This window comes from Tyto alba, unplaced genomic scaffold, assembly GCF_018691265.1.
Source record: "Tyto alba isolate M040663 unplaced genomic scaffold, T.alba_DEE_v4.0 Super-Scaffold_7, whole genome shotgun sequence".
Taxonomy (NCBI): Eukaryota; Metazoa; Chordata; class Aves; order Strigiformes; family Tytonidae; genus Tyto; species Tyto alba.
The window spans coordinates 28,971,084-28,987,462 of record NW_024881328.1 but is presented as its reverse complement, the minus strand read 5'-3'; the positions used below and the strand labels follow the sequence as shown (position 1 = coordinate 28,987,462).

Genomic DNA, 16,379 nt, shown 5'->3' with positions numbered 1-16,379 from the left:
GTGATTGAGTAACAGCAGACTCCAAACTCCCACAAAACAGAATACAAATGCCTGTAAAACGATGCAGATCAGGTATGCTGAAATCCTGTAAAACTTTGTAACATAAGCTGAGCTTTAGACAAAGCTCAAGTAAGAAAAAAACATAGTAAATTACAGAAGTATATCTTTAATTAAACATAGAAAGCCATTACCTCTTTTTTGGAAGAAAAAAATCCCCTCCCTCGATCATATAGAAGTATTTCACTTCTTTCACAGAAAACAGCAGGACTTCTCTGCTGCAGTGCCATCCTATTTCCTGCACGGATCAACCACCAAGCAGAGGCTGGGGAGGAATTTTGCCAGACGGTTGGCAGACTTGCACTTTTAGTAAGGCCAGGCAGACCACAGACCACCACTGTTTTCTCATGCTTCCAAGGCTGGTGCATTGCAGTGATGGCACCAATTCCCACCGGTGCCACTTCCCATATCAACCCTCATCAACTGTCTCCTAATCAGTCCAACAACATACTAGCAGTTATAGGTCACTGCTCGCTTTAGAGGGGCATTATGGGGGCATCCGGGGTCTTTTTCCCCTCACTCAGAAGACAGAGAAAATACAGGAGCTTTCACAGTAGATTTGGTCACTGTGCTCCAAGATAGAGCCATTAGGGACAACTGCAGGCCCCAGTGCTTGAAAGATGCTGAGACAGCCATGGTAGTTTTAAATACCCAAAACATTAGAAATATTTGAAGGTGTAAGCAGAGTCCCCTTGAGGCAGAAGTTCACTACAGTAGAAAGAGGGAAAAGGCATTTAAAAAAAAGGTGGTGGTAGAAAGTAATAGATCAACTAGGAATTGGATGTACAGGGAGGGAAATAAAGGATTTTCAATCACACATGTGTTGAAGCAAGGTCTGTACTAGATGAAGGTGTTACAGGCCACTTTGTTCTCACATGAAATGCCAAATTAAAGCTTCCCTCCTCCCTTTACTTCTCAGTAGCAAAAATTACTGCATCAAGAACATTCTGAAGGCACAACATACAGGCAAGCACTGCCTAATTCCATAAAGATTAATCAGCTTCATTGGTTCTTCCTATTGTTCAAAATAAAAGGAACAGACAGTTTAAAAAGTAATAAAAATATTTACCCACATAATATAACACTGTGGGAATTATAACACAAAATGTAAGAGAAATTATATATTAATAAGATTTATATTATCATGGTACAATATTGATAATTTTTAGTATCTGACTTCTGAGATACAGCAAATATACCTGGTGACTAGCCCAAATGACCTCTACCTCTAATCATATTGGTAGAGCTAAGTGATGGAACTGGATGAAACCCAAACATGGACCATTCTCCCACTCCAGAGATCCACTTCCACCTTTACCTGGCTGAAAAATATGGAACATGCCAGAATTAACAGATCAAAGCTTCATGCTATATGCCTAACCACGTGACATAAAGTAGATTTTGGCCAGACAGAAGACAACAAAGAAGAGAATGAGGTTATTCATGCTTTCATTGAAATTCAATACCACTAGTGTGCAGAACGGTTCCCCCCATCCTGCCCCTTATCCTGAAGCACAGGAAGATTGGTCTTCTGCTCTTCCAAGTATCTTCAGAAAAATAGAATCACAGAAGAATTGGGAAGGAACAGCTTCAGAAATTTAAAGGAAAAGAGAAAGCTGCAAAACAAAATGAAAGTCACTGCAAAACAGCTGACAATGGGTTAAGTAGCACACTCAGCTCAAATATGGAAAAATAACACCTGAGGCACATGTTACAGTTACTGTTTTCTGGCAACTTTCTCTGACCAGCTATTTCTTTCCACAACTTGCAGGAGGGACACATGGAAACTTTCCTTACACAATTTTAATCCAGTCAGTACAACCCCACAAGAAACTTCAAATGGCAGTAACAGCTGGTAAGCAAACTTGATTAAATGCTCTATTTGAATATATTTTGCAACAGCCCTGAGATGCCACTACAACCTTCCTTTTCATTTGCAGTTTAATGCCATCCATCACTCATACAGACAAGTCCCATTTACTTTGCAGTCAGCTGCCTCATTCATTCCCTTTGAGCTCCACAACTGTATCCACATACATTGGCTTCACATATTATGCAATGCTTAAGCACCAACAGAAGTCAGATTTCACTGTAAAATTAAACAAAGACCTACTGGAAATGCCTACAGCAAATAGGACATAACATAGCCATTATTCACAAAAATGCTCAAGGCTAATCAGGTTACAGGAATGCTTTATCACAATGCACTGTCAATAGGACTTCCAGTGTAATGTTACCTTCTCATTAGCAGAGGTGATTCTATCTCAGTTTCCCAACTCACATAACACAAACAGTGGTAGAGAGCTGGTCACTGACAGTTCAGCCACAAGATGCTGAAGGCTTTTGAGCAACGTAATTGGATCGACTTTCTCTAAATTTTATCACTGCGTGTGGTGCATGAAAAAGGAAACTAGCCCATGCAATGAAGCAGTTGATTCTCTTTTTTAAATGGCTAAGTAAGGAAACAGCCATTGTCAGTTAATAGAAAAAATGATAACATCAGAATTTGCTGGTATAATGCTCACATCAGGTAAGTGATTTGGCCTCCTACAGAACCTCCAACAGCTTTGGCTACATTATTAGAAGTATCTCTTATATTAACTATGAAGTTAGGCTCCAAAAAAAAAAACAACACAAGAAAAAAGCCTGAAAATTTATTAAGTGAGCCTTAGCAAGGTAAAAACAGTATTAAACAGTTTAATCATTAAATTGTAGCTTGTGTCTTTGAGTATTAACTCACATTTATCTAAAACCATCATGTAAAAAGTATGGTTCACACTCAGTTTAAAAACTAAATCTAGATTTTTTCTTCCCAATTAAGAGAAACTCCTTCCCACAAAGCCTCCTCTATCAAACTTCCCCTCATTGAAGAAAAACATTTTATCACTAGCAAAAACTAGTAGTACAAAACTTATCACATGTTTCAAAACTAAAATAACAACATTTTGCAGAATGTTAATAATCCACTACAACCTATTTCAAAACAATTACAGTCTGCAACATGCTATGTAGCGCCAAGACCTGTACTGTAAAGTCCACTTACGAACACTAGCATCCTGGATTTTGCTATACCATCAAGTTGGGGGGTTTTTTGCTCCAAAATCCCTATTGATAAGCCAAACAGTTAATCTCTAAACACACAATGCATAAAAGAGATCATTTCAAACCAGAAAAATGGAAGACACTTATAATCACCACAGCATTCACATCTGAATGACAGCTAAACATAAAGACACATCAAGCATTCAGCCATCTGGAAAGAAGCTGGTATTTTTTTCATATTGTCTATTCTCAAACCCTTAAGGCAAGAGTCAGAGGTTGACCAAGACTTCCATTTAGGGAGATGCTCATTTCATATCTACATCCATTAATGAACTGCAGTATGAACAATAAGCCAGACTCCTCCACTTTTGCTGAATTCAAAAGATGGTTGTGTCATACCAAGACAAACAATGTGTGTATGCTGCCAGATGTATGCTACATTTGGAACATCTGAAGTTACCGAGAGAGACCTACCTAGTGTTGTCCTAGTATCTTTGAGTATGGCTTATTTAATAAAATCATGGTAGCAACGAATATATATTTTGTTCTTCCAGATAAGAAAGAATATGATGGCAACATACATAACTGCAAAATTCACGATCTATAGAAAAGCACAACCGAAGTAGGTATTCAGCCTCTATTCAGAGTTAAATGGTAGTGAACATTGCTGCAGCAAAAGAAAAAAATACACACTCCAAGTACAGCTAGCAGATACTTGGAACGATGAGAGTGAGAAGGATGTCACAGTCCAACTTCAGTACTACATTTTTAATACTACATGAAAGGTCTAATAAGAAAAAGCAAACTACATGTACAAAAGCAAATCACCTACTCCTTTCAGTTTCTGACTTGCTACAATTACTCCCCCACAACACACAAAATCTAATTTAAATGGAAGATGGCCTAAACCAATGTGTTTCCAGACTCAAGGATTAAAGGGTCAACACTAGCATACTCCCATCTGATCATTATTACTTGAAGTGGAAGTATGTAAAAACGATAAGAGTTTAGATCAATTTTGTTCTGTTGACAGTTTTGAAAAATAAGTGGATTGAATACAACAGTAATAATCATAAGGAGGAAAAACTCCTCAGAAGTAATATATTCAAAATGCACAGGCCATGAGTGTTCTTTCAAGTATTTCTGAGTTGAGTATTTTGAGCAAAAATTAATTCTTAGTTTTGCTATTTGTAAAGCCAGTGGAGTGGTTTCTACGGGGGTTTTTCAGGTAAAGTTAGTATCTCCCATCAGTCAGCAGCTACATGAAAGCTATCCAAATAACTGTTCCTGAAACATTAATACAGAAGACTTCTCTGGATTTTCGAGTGCTAATCTTCTTGCCTAACATAGAGGAGTCATAATTTATCATTGACAGGACAGACCCTACTGTTAGATTCAGCCCCCTCAAACAACTACTTTTCCCCCTGACACCCCACCCCATCCCCAGGAAAAAAAAAAAAAAAAAAAAAGGCAAACCAAACTATATTACTTTTTCACAGCAGTCTAAACAACACTTGCATCATGACTACCACTATGCAAACATTGGTCTTTCTCTATGCACAATGTCAAAAAGTCAATGAACCTTCTCTTCTTTGTTACCCAACACAACTATTTCAGGTTTCCAGCTCTTCAGGGAGTTTTGTTTTTGTAGCTCATAATGCCAGGAACTCCTGAAACATTTGTTCAGAATACATTCATTACAGCCAGCAGGGGAAAAATAATTGTGAATTGGCAGCAGCTAGGTTTTTCAAACGAGCCTAATTTTGTGGAAGCCAAGTATGTTAACTCCCTTCAGTCCTTGAAAAATTTCAGCAAGTCTTTCTACCCCACACAAGACATGGGAAGATTAAATTCAAGGGAGCAATCTCCTTTCCAATCTTCTAGTCTTTGGGCAGACAAAGAAGAGGTTGAGAGGTGCCAGAGGCAGAAGATGACAGCCAAATTTCCAACATCAACTAAAAAAACATATGCCATATTTGTTAAATAAGGCAACTGCTAGAAACAGACTTCTGAAAAAAATGATAAATTTTATACTGCTATACTGCTGTAACCTATCCTACAGAATGCAAAGGGGAAGGAGGAGGAACAGCTTAGAGGAAAAGACAATTTCTATAGAAATTCTCAGTAGAGTGTGTAACCTAAAGAAAATACAATTTAAGTCCATGAGTCAAAGTAAAGTTTGTCACATTAGAGCAGACCAGGTATTTCCTCAAATTTATAAGTCCTTTGTTGGTATGAGATAAACCAGCTTGTAAAAATCATCCAATAGATTGCTGACAATCCCTTACTGTGGCCAATTATTTTATTTATTAGAAAAAAAAAAAGTTTTACCTTAGTAAAAATCATTGTTATATCTAACAACTTTTTAACTCCATGTGAGTGGAAGGAACATGGTTTGGAGATAAACTGCATTTTCATAGTATTTACAATATATAGACACTTGACTGATACAATCACGTATTTGCCTCATTTTCTCCTGCAAGCTTAACAAATACCAATATTTTTTTTTTTTTCTAAATGCAAGCCCTCTCAAGTCTTTACTCAGCAAAAAAACTTCCTGTATGTCTTTTAGTTTCCATACAGGCTTTCACGTAAACAGCTCAAGTGAAAAGCAAGATAATTAATAAGAACTTCAAATAAATAACTTTAGTGAATGGCAGACTTCGAGATTATTTATTTTAAAAGCAGAAGCTTGTTTCAGTTAAAAAAAAATGTACAGGTGAGATGCAGTACAACCATCCAATTTACTGATGACAAAATACGACACAGGCTAGAGGATCGGAGGAAGTTACCCACTTGGGTTTTGTCCTGGATAGACTGAAGAACAGTTTTCATTACACAACTGCATAGGCCTTAGTACCCATGAAAAAGAAAAGGTATGACTAAGCCTTCCAAGGCCTAAACTGCTGCAAAACAGCAACCTCACCTTGATCAGATTTGTAGAAGCCCTGAATTACTTCTGGTTTTAGAAGAGCTACAGACACACTGTCACAAGTAGCCTTATTGCTTCCCCTACTTCTACACTACTGTATTTCTGTCCCACCTTTGTGGTGTTTAGCATCTAGGATAAATCCAACAAAAATTCTGAGATGAGAAGCCTATATCAAAATCCCTACTGCACTAGTTAAGAAAGCCTTACAGAAAAGGTTACTACTGGCAGAACAAGAATTTCAATAGCTGCGCAACCAGGGATCCACAGGAAAGATTCTGCAACTGACCTCTAGGCAGGAGTTGCTGGGTTAGACAGCACAAGCAATTCTGACAAGCTGTGAAGGAAGAAATTAGTTGACTTCCAGGTCACATACTATCTTCCTTATTCATAAAACTCATCACTTACAAAAGGCCTGTATCCAAATCAGTCTACAGCCAACTCTTCAACTAACAGCAAAGTCTTAAGCCTTAAGTTTGCAGTCTGGTTTCACTTCTGGCTTGTGCTCAAAAATAAAAAAGTTGGCAAGCTGAGAATGTTAGTGGAAAGTTTTGTAACACTCAAAATACTATCCATCAAATTAATCACCAAATGAGTACCACAGAGGGTTATTAAAAAAAAATTATCATAGTCAGTTTATGCAAAGGTCACAGCAGGCAACTGTGCCACTAACTGTGTTCAACAAAAAATGCCTGAGCTTCAGGAATGGAAACTGTATGGTACCTACATTCAGTAGCAGACTCCTTAAAACATAGAAATGTGGTAGAATTAGACCCCAAACCCTCGACATGAAATTCTGGCCTTATCACCATTAATGACAACCAGCACCACAAGACTATCAAAAAAAGAAAAAAGTCCAGGAAAGACTGTATGCCCTCAAAACTTCTAGTTTGAGGAAAAGCACAAATAAGGAACTATCTCTATATGGACATCACTGAAATGTATAAAGATGTGTTTAAGTCTGCCTGCCCCACAGACACAGCAGCCAAGAGAATAGCTGCAGAGCAGGTATGTGTATCTTTTCAACCAGTCACCTTCTTAGAGCAGCTGAAGATCATCCATCTACTTACTGGAAGGACAGAACCTCATAATGGTAGCTTTTAGGGAAATATGAAAACACTAACTACTTTACCACTACCCTTCACAGGTAATGAAAATGCATAAATCCACGCCCATATTATAATAAATAATCCTCGGATGTAGGATGGTCTACAGGTGGGTGTTCAAGGTCCATTCCAGAGCTTGGACACAGGATAAATCCACCACATATAGGGGATTAACACATTAGAATTTATGACTTGTCTCTCCTTCAAAGGTCCAAATAGAAACATCCTGGATTTTAACCTCTTTGGAGCTGGAACTACTCTTAGTTGACCTGTACACTGACACCCAAATTAAAAGAAATAGATTATTATATAAAGTGATTTTTTTCTTCTCTCAGAAAATCTGTAATTTAGATACTCAGGTTTGTGAATAAAGATCAGCTTGACTGTTGATGGATTGATGAGAACGAGACAGTATCTTCTATAGCAATCTTCTAAGGTTTTCGGGAAGAGAGATGAACACAGAAACTGATTAAAAAATACAGCCACGCAATTTTCCACCAGTGCAGGTCCCAGAGGTTCTTTAGATTGTATCAAATTCTCCGTTAGTCTAAGCAATCCATTTCCTTCTACTGATTGAGAAATTACTGCATTTTTGTAAAGGAAAATTATAGGGAGGGTGCATGTTAAGATTCACCAATAGCTACTATTTTATTGGGAATCTGGAAAACATCCTACCAGATAAGCTGTACTGCAAAAACCATTTGGCTCAATGTAGCCTCATGTTTGAAGTCAAATCCCTAGCCAGAAAAAAAAAAAAAAAAAAGCACCCAGAGCCAGCTGTTGGTCTCTACCCATTAGACTGAATTCTGTGATTCCAAATACCAGTCTTTGTTAGGCTACAATCATTCATCTTCCTATCTACCATTCATACAAATGGTATCCTTACTGCCAGCTGTAAGAAGCATGTTCATTCAAGCATTCTGTAGTTTTCTTTTTCATACATGTAATAACCAATAAAGAAAAGCACTGAAGTAAGAGGTCTCACTGCGGCAACAACTGCTGGCGGTGCATCCTCATGAAACCAACGAGCAGCTTGTCTAAACCTCCCCATTCAGGAGCATTCCCCAGAGCACATCTAAGCACTGGAGTAGTGCTATGGCACCTGCCACAACAAAGCAAAGTCATCAGTTCTGAATGGAGGTACTAGTGGCATAAAAATTACAGGTTTACACTGGAAAGCAAGATAGATTTTGACGACATTAAAACATTACAGCAGTTCACTTAATGGAGGTGTCTATAGCACAGTCACTAGGCATAAGAAAAAAAAACATTTACAGAATCAAGTTGTACTTATCTCCTCTTTAAAGTGAGGATAACAGTCAAACAAAAAAAAAAAAAAGCCCTATCCAGTGCAATCAGTAATTTCTTATAACACTAAGTTTTCTTTACAAGTAAGTTACTGAAGTAATCCTATGTAAGAAATAAAGTACTGATGATAAGACTTACAGAATTACCACAACAGCATATAACCTGAGGGGAACAAAAAATGCTTTTATTAAGGAAGATACTACCCAAGTACTGCATAGACTTTTTCTCTAAAAGTTCTTGTAACATGCTGATTTTCTAAATCTTTCATATGAAGCAGCTTTCTCAGTTCACCCATGTATGCAGGGCACTATCTGGCCAGCAGAATTTAGAAGTCCATTTCTATCAACAAGTCGTTCACATAAGCCTATCATTTATGTTTAGTCAGTTCCCTGACATAAAACGGGTGTATCTTTATGTATAAGCAAGACTCAAGAAAGAAATACAAAAAATACAAAGCAGAATCTGCCTTCAACAATACTAATTGCTCCAGACCTTTATCATTATCATATTAATTAAGGATGAAACACAAGCATCTTAATATTGGGCTAGAGGGAGTTTTTAAATAATGAAGCAATAGGTCTTCACAGCTAGGAAAGCTGCAGTTATGACATTAGCATCATTAGGAAAGACTAAAGAATGTTCTGCTCAATGGGGGAGGAAATCTGCTGCTTCAGTAGCAGGATGCGAGATTCTGCACAGTATGGTGTAATTCAACTGACCTATCATACTGAACAAGTAAGGAGGAAAGTATAGACACATAACATGAACTATTATTCCCAAATAACTGTATCTGTTAAAAACAAAAGCATTAAGTTTTTAAGGAAATACCAACAAAACACAACCCTCCATTTTCAAATACTTAGAAAAAATATATTAAAGCTGCATTTTATGCAGCAAGCAAAAGCACCTCCTAGTTCCATCCTATGCCAGAAGGAATTTTTTATTAAGACTACTATACTACATGGTGATTCTCAAGCTGGAAATAAATACACAGAAAATACTATTGGGGGTTTAAATTCATTCTTCACAAATTCATACATGACTACTTGGAGTTCATCTTCAACTGGACAAAGAGCAATAGGAAGCAGTCACTACTGACAACTCCACGCTGCTCTTCAGTGGTTTCCTTCTGTGGCTGTTTTAGCACTAAGTTACTACAAAATCTTTGCTGTCTCTCCAGTGATAACAGAATAGTGTTCAGAACTTGATAAATATGATCTGGGAGACAAAAATGTAAACTCAATATTATCACATACACTGAAGTCTGACGTGTAGTATTTCCAGGATGAGTTATTCTCATTTTGCCTACTAAATTTCCACCAGCTTTATCCATCTCTACCCTTCACCTGAGCTCCCCTGAAACACATTAACATCAGGTAACCTAATATTAAGCCAGAAGCCCAAGTTCCTGGACATACTCCTTAAAAAGAACAAAGGGATCAAAAAAAAAAGGTTATTTAAATACATAATGTCCTTTAAGACATTTTGTATGATGAGTCTGACTAAGTCCAATGGCAGTTTTTCTGTTTGTATTATAAACAACTGTTAGAAAGAGAAAGGGAGACTGGAAATCTCCCAAAATCTCTAGTGGCTACCATGCAGCACAGCAACAGACATTTTATGCAAAAGTCATAAAAAAGCAGGCACTTTAACTCTCAACTTTTCAGGTTCACTTTTACAGTGATCCTGAAGAGACCCAAATTTCTGCCACTTGAAAGCTATTTCCAGTCTCAATGAAATATCACCACCAGTGTTATTAAGTCAATAACAGAGTTTGTTTTACATATAGTTTTGTAAATCGTTTGTCTCCTTCCCTTCTCTTTACTCCCCCTACTTACATAGCCTGTCTTCCTATATACAAGTCAGTTACCCATAAACTCATGCAACAGCATTGGAAAAGCAGTGTATCATGTTATATTCTCCTTTTTTAGTATATCACAGTGGACAAATCTGATGGCTGAATGCAGAAATGATAATCAAGCTCCTTGAAATACATCAGTTTCTAAGACAATCTAAAAGCTTGCTAACATACTACAAATGATTGAGCAATACTGTGACAAATATGAGAATGAATAGATAAACATTTCATAGCAAAAAAGTACTTAAAAGCAGATCTTATAATAGTTTTGGTAAAACAATGATTATGGATTAGCCCCTTCCCTATTAGAGCATAAAATAAACAAACTGGAATAGGAAAAACGAAACAAAAAAACCACCACACAGTAGAAATCAGGTCCAAGGCAAAAGTGCCACACAAATAAAACTGTATTACTTTGTCTTTATAAAGGACTAAATACTTATGATTTGCCCAAAAGAGAAAAATGTTCACAGCAAGGGATTTCTTTCAAAACTTTACACATATATATTCTGAAGAAATCTGTTATGTTTTTGCAAACATTTTTTGTAAGCATAGAGTTGAGTCAAAATAAATTGTCATTTTCCCTACCCCCAATGTTTTTAGAGAAACTACAAGAACATTTAGTACTCCTTCTGCTTGCTGGCTGATTTACAACAGCAACACATATTTCCAGAAAACTAATTGTCACGTTGCGGGGCAAACAAGAACAGGAAGAAAAGGGAAAAGCATTTTATTAGTAGGAATCAGAAAATGATATAGACAGTCAACCTGCAGCATTAGCTCTTTAAATGCATCTAATTTGAGGAAGATTGCCAATACCAAAACAACCCACTAGTTTCGCTCTAATCAAAAACGCACCATTCTTGAATCAACTTAGTCACTACATTATAGCTTCCTACTCAGTCTGACTGCCAATCAAAATTATCATTACCATTCCAGAATCAACCACTGGCTTCTGTACTTTCTCATCGTGGAAACACACATGCCAGAGCCTGTAACAACTGGAGATCGAGTCCCTGTAAGATAGTTCAACTAATATTTGATTGTGTCAGCATTCCCAAAGGGAAGCCCACAAAGGCTGTGAAAGTGAGCCACTCAATAATTTAACTGTGCTTAAAATGACAAATTTAAACTGATATTTAAACGACAAATTGCAGTGCTTATTAATTTTGCTACATGGCTTCCATATCCCATTCATTCAACTGGCTTCTATGAGCATGACTTCAGACAGCCAAAGTAGTCACATCAATCAAGTCATCTAGGTAAGTGCCATGCATGCAAACATCAGTAAATCAATACACAGATGATAAACACCACTTCCCCATCTCTGGCTCCTCCAGAGAGATAAAGAACATCTGGAGCAGCAAGATGTTTTTTATAAATTTTCTTGGGAAAAGTTTCACTGCAGCTTAAACAAAAGTCATCGTGGATTTCACTTGCTAGTCTCATAGCCATTCTTTTCCCTCGGCGTACATCATTTTCTGTACCAACAGCATTAAAGGCCTTTGAGCTAGCAAACTAGCATCTCCAGCTGAACCAAGGGCTTCACTACAAATCTGGTAATTCAAGTACTGCCTCCTACATGAGGGGGGTGACATTTTGAAGGGGAGAAGTATGAGCGCCATGGTGCATTTATCTTGAATGCATTTAGCCCCATATGCATTGAGGAATTGCTTTCAACAGGGCCATGCAGAACCAGGCAGCGGCACAAGAGCATATGGAACCCTTCCATGATGGCCCAGAACCCCTCTTTCTCCCTCTCTCACCCACATACTCAGGGAAAAAAAAAAAAAAAAAAAACAAAACAAAAAAAAAAAAAAAAAAAAAAACAAAAACAAAACACAACCAAACAAAAGGTCTCACAATTCACTGGAAAACAGTCAACGAAGTACCTTGTCTTGCATACAAAGGCTATGCCTTATAGCCACAGAGAAGCAAACACAGTAACAACAGGCACAGCAACTCAAGTATTTGGCAGTACATCTGCTCTCACTCAAGCAAAGAATCCTAAATACAACAGATGACATGCAAGTGCTCCCCAAGGCACCAAAAATACCAAGTTACAAGAAATACTAAGGGACTGGGCTGACAATAGGGACTCATTAATCTTACTGTATCTACCTGTCAGCAGAAAGCCTTAACACACACATTACTAAACAGCAACAAAAGTAGATTGTGAGTCACAAACAAGTTCCACCAAACTTCATTTTACTGAAACACAAGTTACGATGACAGTTAATTCCCTGAAAATGTATTTACAGTTGTCACAAAGCAGCTCATCAACAAAATGTTTTCTTAAGCACCTAAGACTATTCAAATCATGAAATCCCAGAGCACAGAAATCTTCATTTATACTGTAATGTAGACAATAGTTTGTGTATCCTCCAGTGAATCAGACAAGATCTGCCCATTCAGAACTGCAGCAGTACCTCTAAAACCCACTGCTAAACTCAGTACCATCGAAAAATAATCACTGCCTGATTTTTTCAGTTGAAACTGGACCAGTATTTTCAGTTAACTGAGCAACTAGCCCTTCATGACCAAATCCTGCCATTGCTGACCAGCTAAGAAACCAAATCAAACTTGCTAAGAAAGCACAGCAGGCTACAATTGGCAACTGCCTGCAGAGTTCTCAGCTGTTTACCAAAAGTCTCACAGAAATGAGAGACCTAGTAATTTACTGCATCAACTTTCCTCTAGAAGTGCCCAGTACTTTAAACCAATTGAAAATTTTGTTATTTTTATACACAGAAATTCAAGTGTTTTACAATACACATGAATTAATATTCTAACCTCGTATCTTTCCCCTTACCAGACAAGTGACTGCAGGATAATAGTAGAATGAGGCTTCCAGAACAACCCTCAAAATACACTGCACCTCACACATTTTTGTGGTATTCGACAGTACCATATCTAATAAAAATTTCCTAAATCTTGTATCTTAGCTACCTTTTTCATTTTCCATTCTACAACTATTAAATATATTCTTTGTATCAATTTTCCTGCCTTCTCCAAATACTTAAGGCACTTCAACAATGCCATTTTCCACTTTGTTCTTTTAAAAGATTCTAACACTTGAAAAAGAATTACATAAAGAACACAACGTGCCAGCAGAAACAGCAGCATTCTGCCACAGGAAGTATTCCAAACATTCTAAATATTTTGAAAAGAAAAACAAATCTTCAGTTATCTTCAACATAAACCTGTTTACATGCCTACACCTTACAGCATATTTTAGCTGCTGATTGTCTTAAAATAATCCCATTCTTTGTAAGATCCTATATTGTTGTAAAGAAAGTTAATTTTAGAAAGAGCCAATAGAAGTAAAATGGCAAAACACCCAATCCATCCCTGTTAGATTGGACAAAAATTCTCCACAATGTAATGAAATTCATTGTTTGTGATTTCTGCATGATCTATTTTACCAGCCCCAAATTTTCCTTAAGGAAAGAGCACTAACTCCAAATGATCCTTGTCAGGATAAAAGGAAAGTTATCTATTATCTTCTCGGTTCGTTTCACTGCAAATCATGTAGACTGAAAACTAACTAATCAAAGCACTGCAAGAGAACCATTTAAATTTCCAGTGAACAGGGGGAAGAGAGGGTGCAGTAGTCAAAGCTTTCTTTATTGACTTGAATGAAAACCTGTTCTGCATTTTTCAGGTCCTTAGGCTGCTCCCTGCACTGTCTCTTTACACGTCCTTGCACAAGCTCTGAATCACCGTTACTCAAGATGATCAGCAATTTTTGAACAAACTGGCCTGCATCCGCTTTGTCCATCTACGATGTAGAACAGGGAACTCAACACTTCTAATAAGGAAATAGCCAGGAAAAAAGTTTTATTTGCAAAGGCAAGAAATACAGGGTCAGAAATATGAACAGCCTCTGACTGTCCTATAGAGAAGGCTGGATGGTTCTGACTTCACACTGAAGGGAGCATAGATCACTGCTTAGCATAAAAATAATTTTCTTTAAATATGACCTAAATAGCAAATTGGATACAAAATCATGAGAAGCTATTTGGACTGTTGTACATCTTGAATGTCTGGCATTTATCTGAACCTTTCACATGCTGTTGGAATTTCTCTCCTATAAATTGCTTATTGAGCCTTCTAGAACAGTCAGGGCCTTACCCAGAAACGCTGACATTCTTCTACTCCTTTCTAAAGGAATCAGAAAAAATAAATAAATAAGGAGGGACATTTGATTTTATGTAAAAGCTTTGTAGGCCACCTTTCAGCCATCATCATGAAACTAATTCCAATGTCATCACAGGCACAAATCAAAGCTGAAATCAAATTTTAAATTTAAGTTCAACTCAGCAGAAAGTAATTTTGTTTCTGATAAACCCCACTCTTGAACAGAGCCCATATATCTGTTTTGGTACTCTGAACCATACTTCACTGCAAAAGAGCTCACTGACTGTTGGCTGTAACAGCACCAGGAATTCTATAAACATTCTGCAGTTATTACACACATGCAAGATTCATTAGGAAAAAGATTTTTCATACATAGTATTTGTCAAGCCCTACGTATCTTAAGGCAGGAAAGCACAACACTTGCTCAGAAAGACTGACATGGTGACTACTATAATCTCTACCACTGAGCTGGTGACTACTGTAATCTCTACCACAGAGCAGTCTCAGCTGGTTGTGAAGGATTTAACATATCAGTAGCAAGTTTATCTCAAAATAAACCAGGAAGTACAAGAACTTTACTTCCAGTTTTGCACTCAGGATAGCAAACATCTGATTGGGCACAGAAACCAGCACAGGGCACAAAACATCCCATAAACTGCTGGCTGTACTTCTTCTACTTATTCCAATGTTTTAGGAAGATGGACAATCCCGCAAGCCCTTAATTCAGGGCTTGTAACTGAAATCTCTTTCACAAAGAAGTATTTGCAACACTAGGCCTTTCATCAATATTAAACAGTATCCCATTAGCCTTCAGCACCTGCCTCTTGGAGGAAAAGGAAAAAAGTATTTTTATGCTCAATTAGGTACAAACCAAGAAAAACTCGAGCTCCTTTCACGTAAAGGAAGTCATCTACCCATGCAGATAGCACCACACAGAGCAGCTGATGCCAGAAAACACAAGCGTTAATGGAAATAATGTAAGTTATGTTTGTATCTGTCTCAAGTTCGTTAGTCAACACACGCAGCAACACCGTAAGAAACTTTAAATCATGTAAAACCAGCCCCGCTAGATTGTTAACCGAGCGGCACACGCTCCCAGCCTGCCAGCATCAGCTGTTCACACACAGTATCAGTCGGGGGGGGGGGGGGGGAATCCACAGCATGGGCCCACGCGAGACGGACGCCAGCAGGACCGTGCCCCGTGGGCCCCACGGTCGCGGGGCCTGGCAGCCCACCCCACCCCCCCGCGCCGCCGGCGCCCCCTCAGTCCAGCCCCCAGCCCCGCCGCCGGCCGTGAACCGACCCCCGCCCGCCCCCGGGCCTCCCCCCCGGGCCTCCGGCCCTCTCCCGCCGCCCCTCGCCCCGCAGGCCGGCTCCCCGCCCGGCCCGGCCCGGCCCGGCCGCCGCGGGCCCACGCCCTCACCTTCTCCTGGGCCTTGCGGTAGCGCTGCAGGGCCTGCTGGGTCAGGTCCCGCACGCGGAGCTGCCCGTCCTTGCAGGGCACCACGATCCCCGTCCGCCCGAAGCACACCGTCACTTTCATCTCAGCGGACCGCCATGCCCTGCCCTGCCCTGCCCTGCCCTGCCCGCCGACAAACGGCGCCCGCCGCCGCGCAGCGCGGCCCGGCCCGGCCCGGCCGGGGGATGGGGGGGCGGTGCAGGTGCGGGGGCCCCGGCGGCGGCGGCAGGTGCGTGTCCGCGGCCCCGCGGGGGCGGGCCGGCAGGTGCGCGCCGAGCGCCGGGGGCTGCGCCGCGCCGCGCCGCACACAGGCAGCGCCGGCAGCGAGGCCGCGGCCTCCTTCCGCCGCCACGGGCCGCTGTGCCCGCCCCTCCCCGCCCGGCTCTCCGGGGAGGCGCGGGCCGGGCCGGGCCGGCCCCGCTGGGCGGGGGGGCTGCGGCGGGGCGGCGGAGGGCGCCCGGGGCACGGCAGCGCCGGGCA

At 39.8% G+C, this 16,379-nt stretch overlaps 1 protein-coding gene across 3 annotated transcripts in view; it reads right to left on the bottom strand.

The window, feature by feature from the left end:
• PARD3B (par-3 family cell polarity regulator beta) overlaps positions 1 to 16,084 on the bottom strand; it is a 432,753-nt gene extending 416,669 nt beyond the window's left edge. For all 3 annotated transcript variants that reach the window (XM_042783978.1, XM_042783979.1, XM_042783980.1), the window contains exon 1: positions 15,864 to 16,084. In XM_042783978.1, the coding sequence (XP_042639912.1) occupies positions 15,864 to 15,983 (120 nt within the window). In that variant the 5' untranslated portion in view covers positions 15,984 to 16,084. The remainder of the gene's footprint in view (positions 1 to 15,863) is intronic.
• Between the last annotated feature and the right edge of the window lie 295 nt (positions 16,085 to 16,379).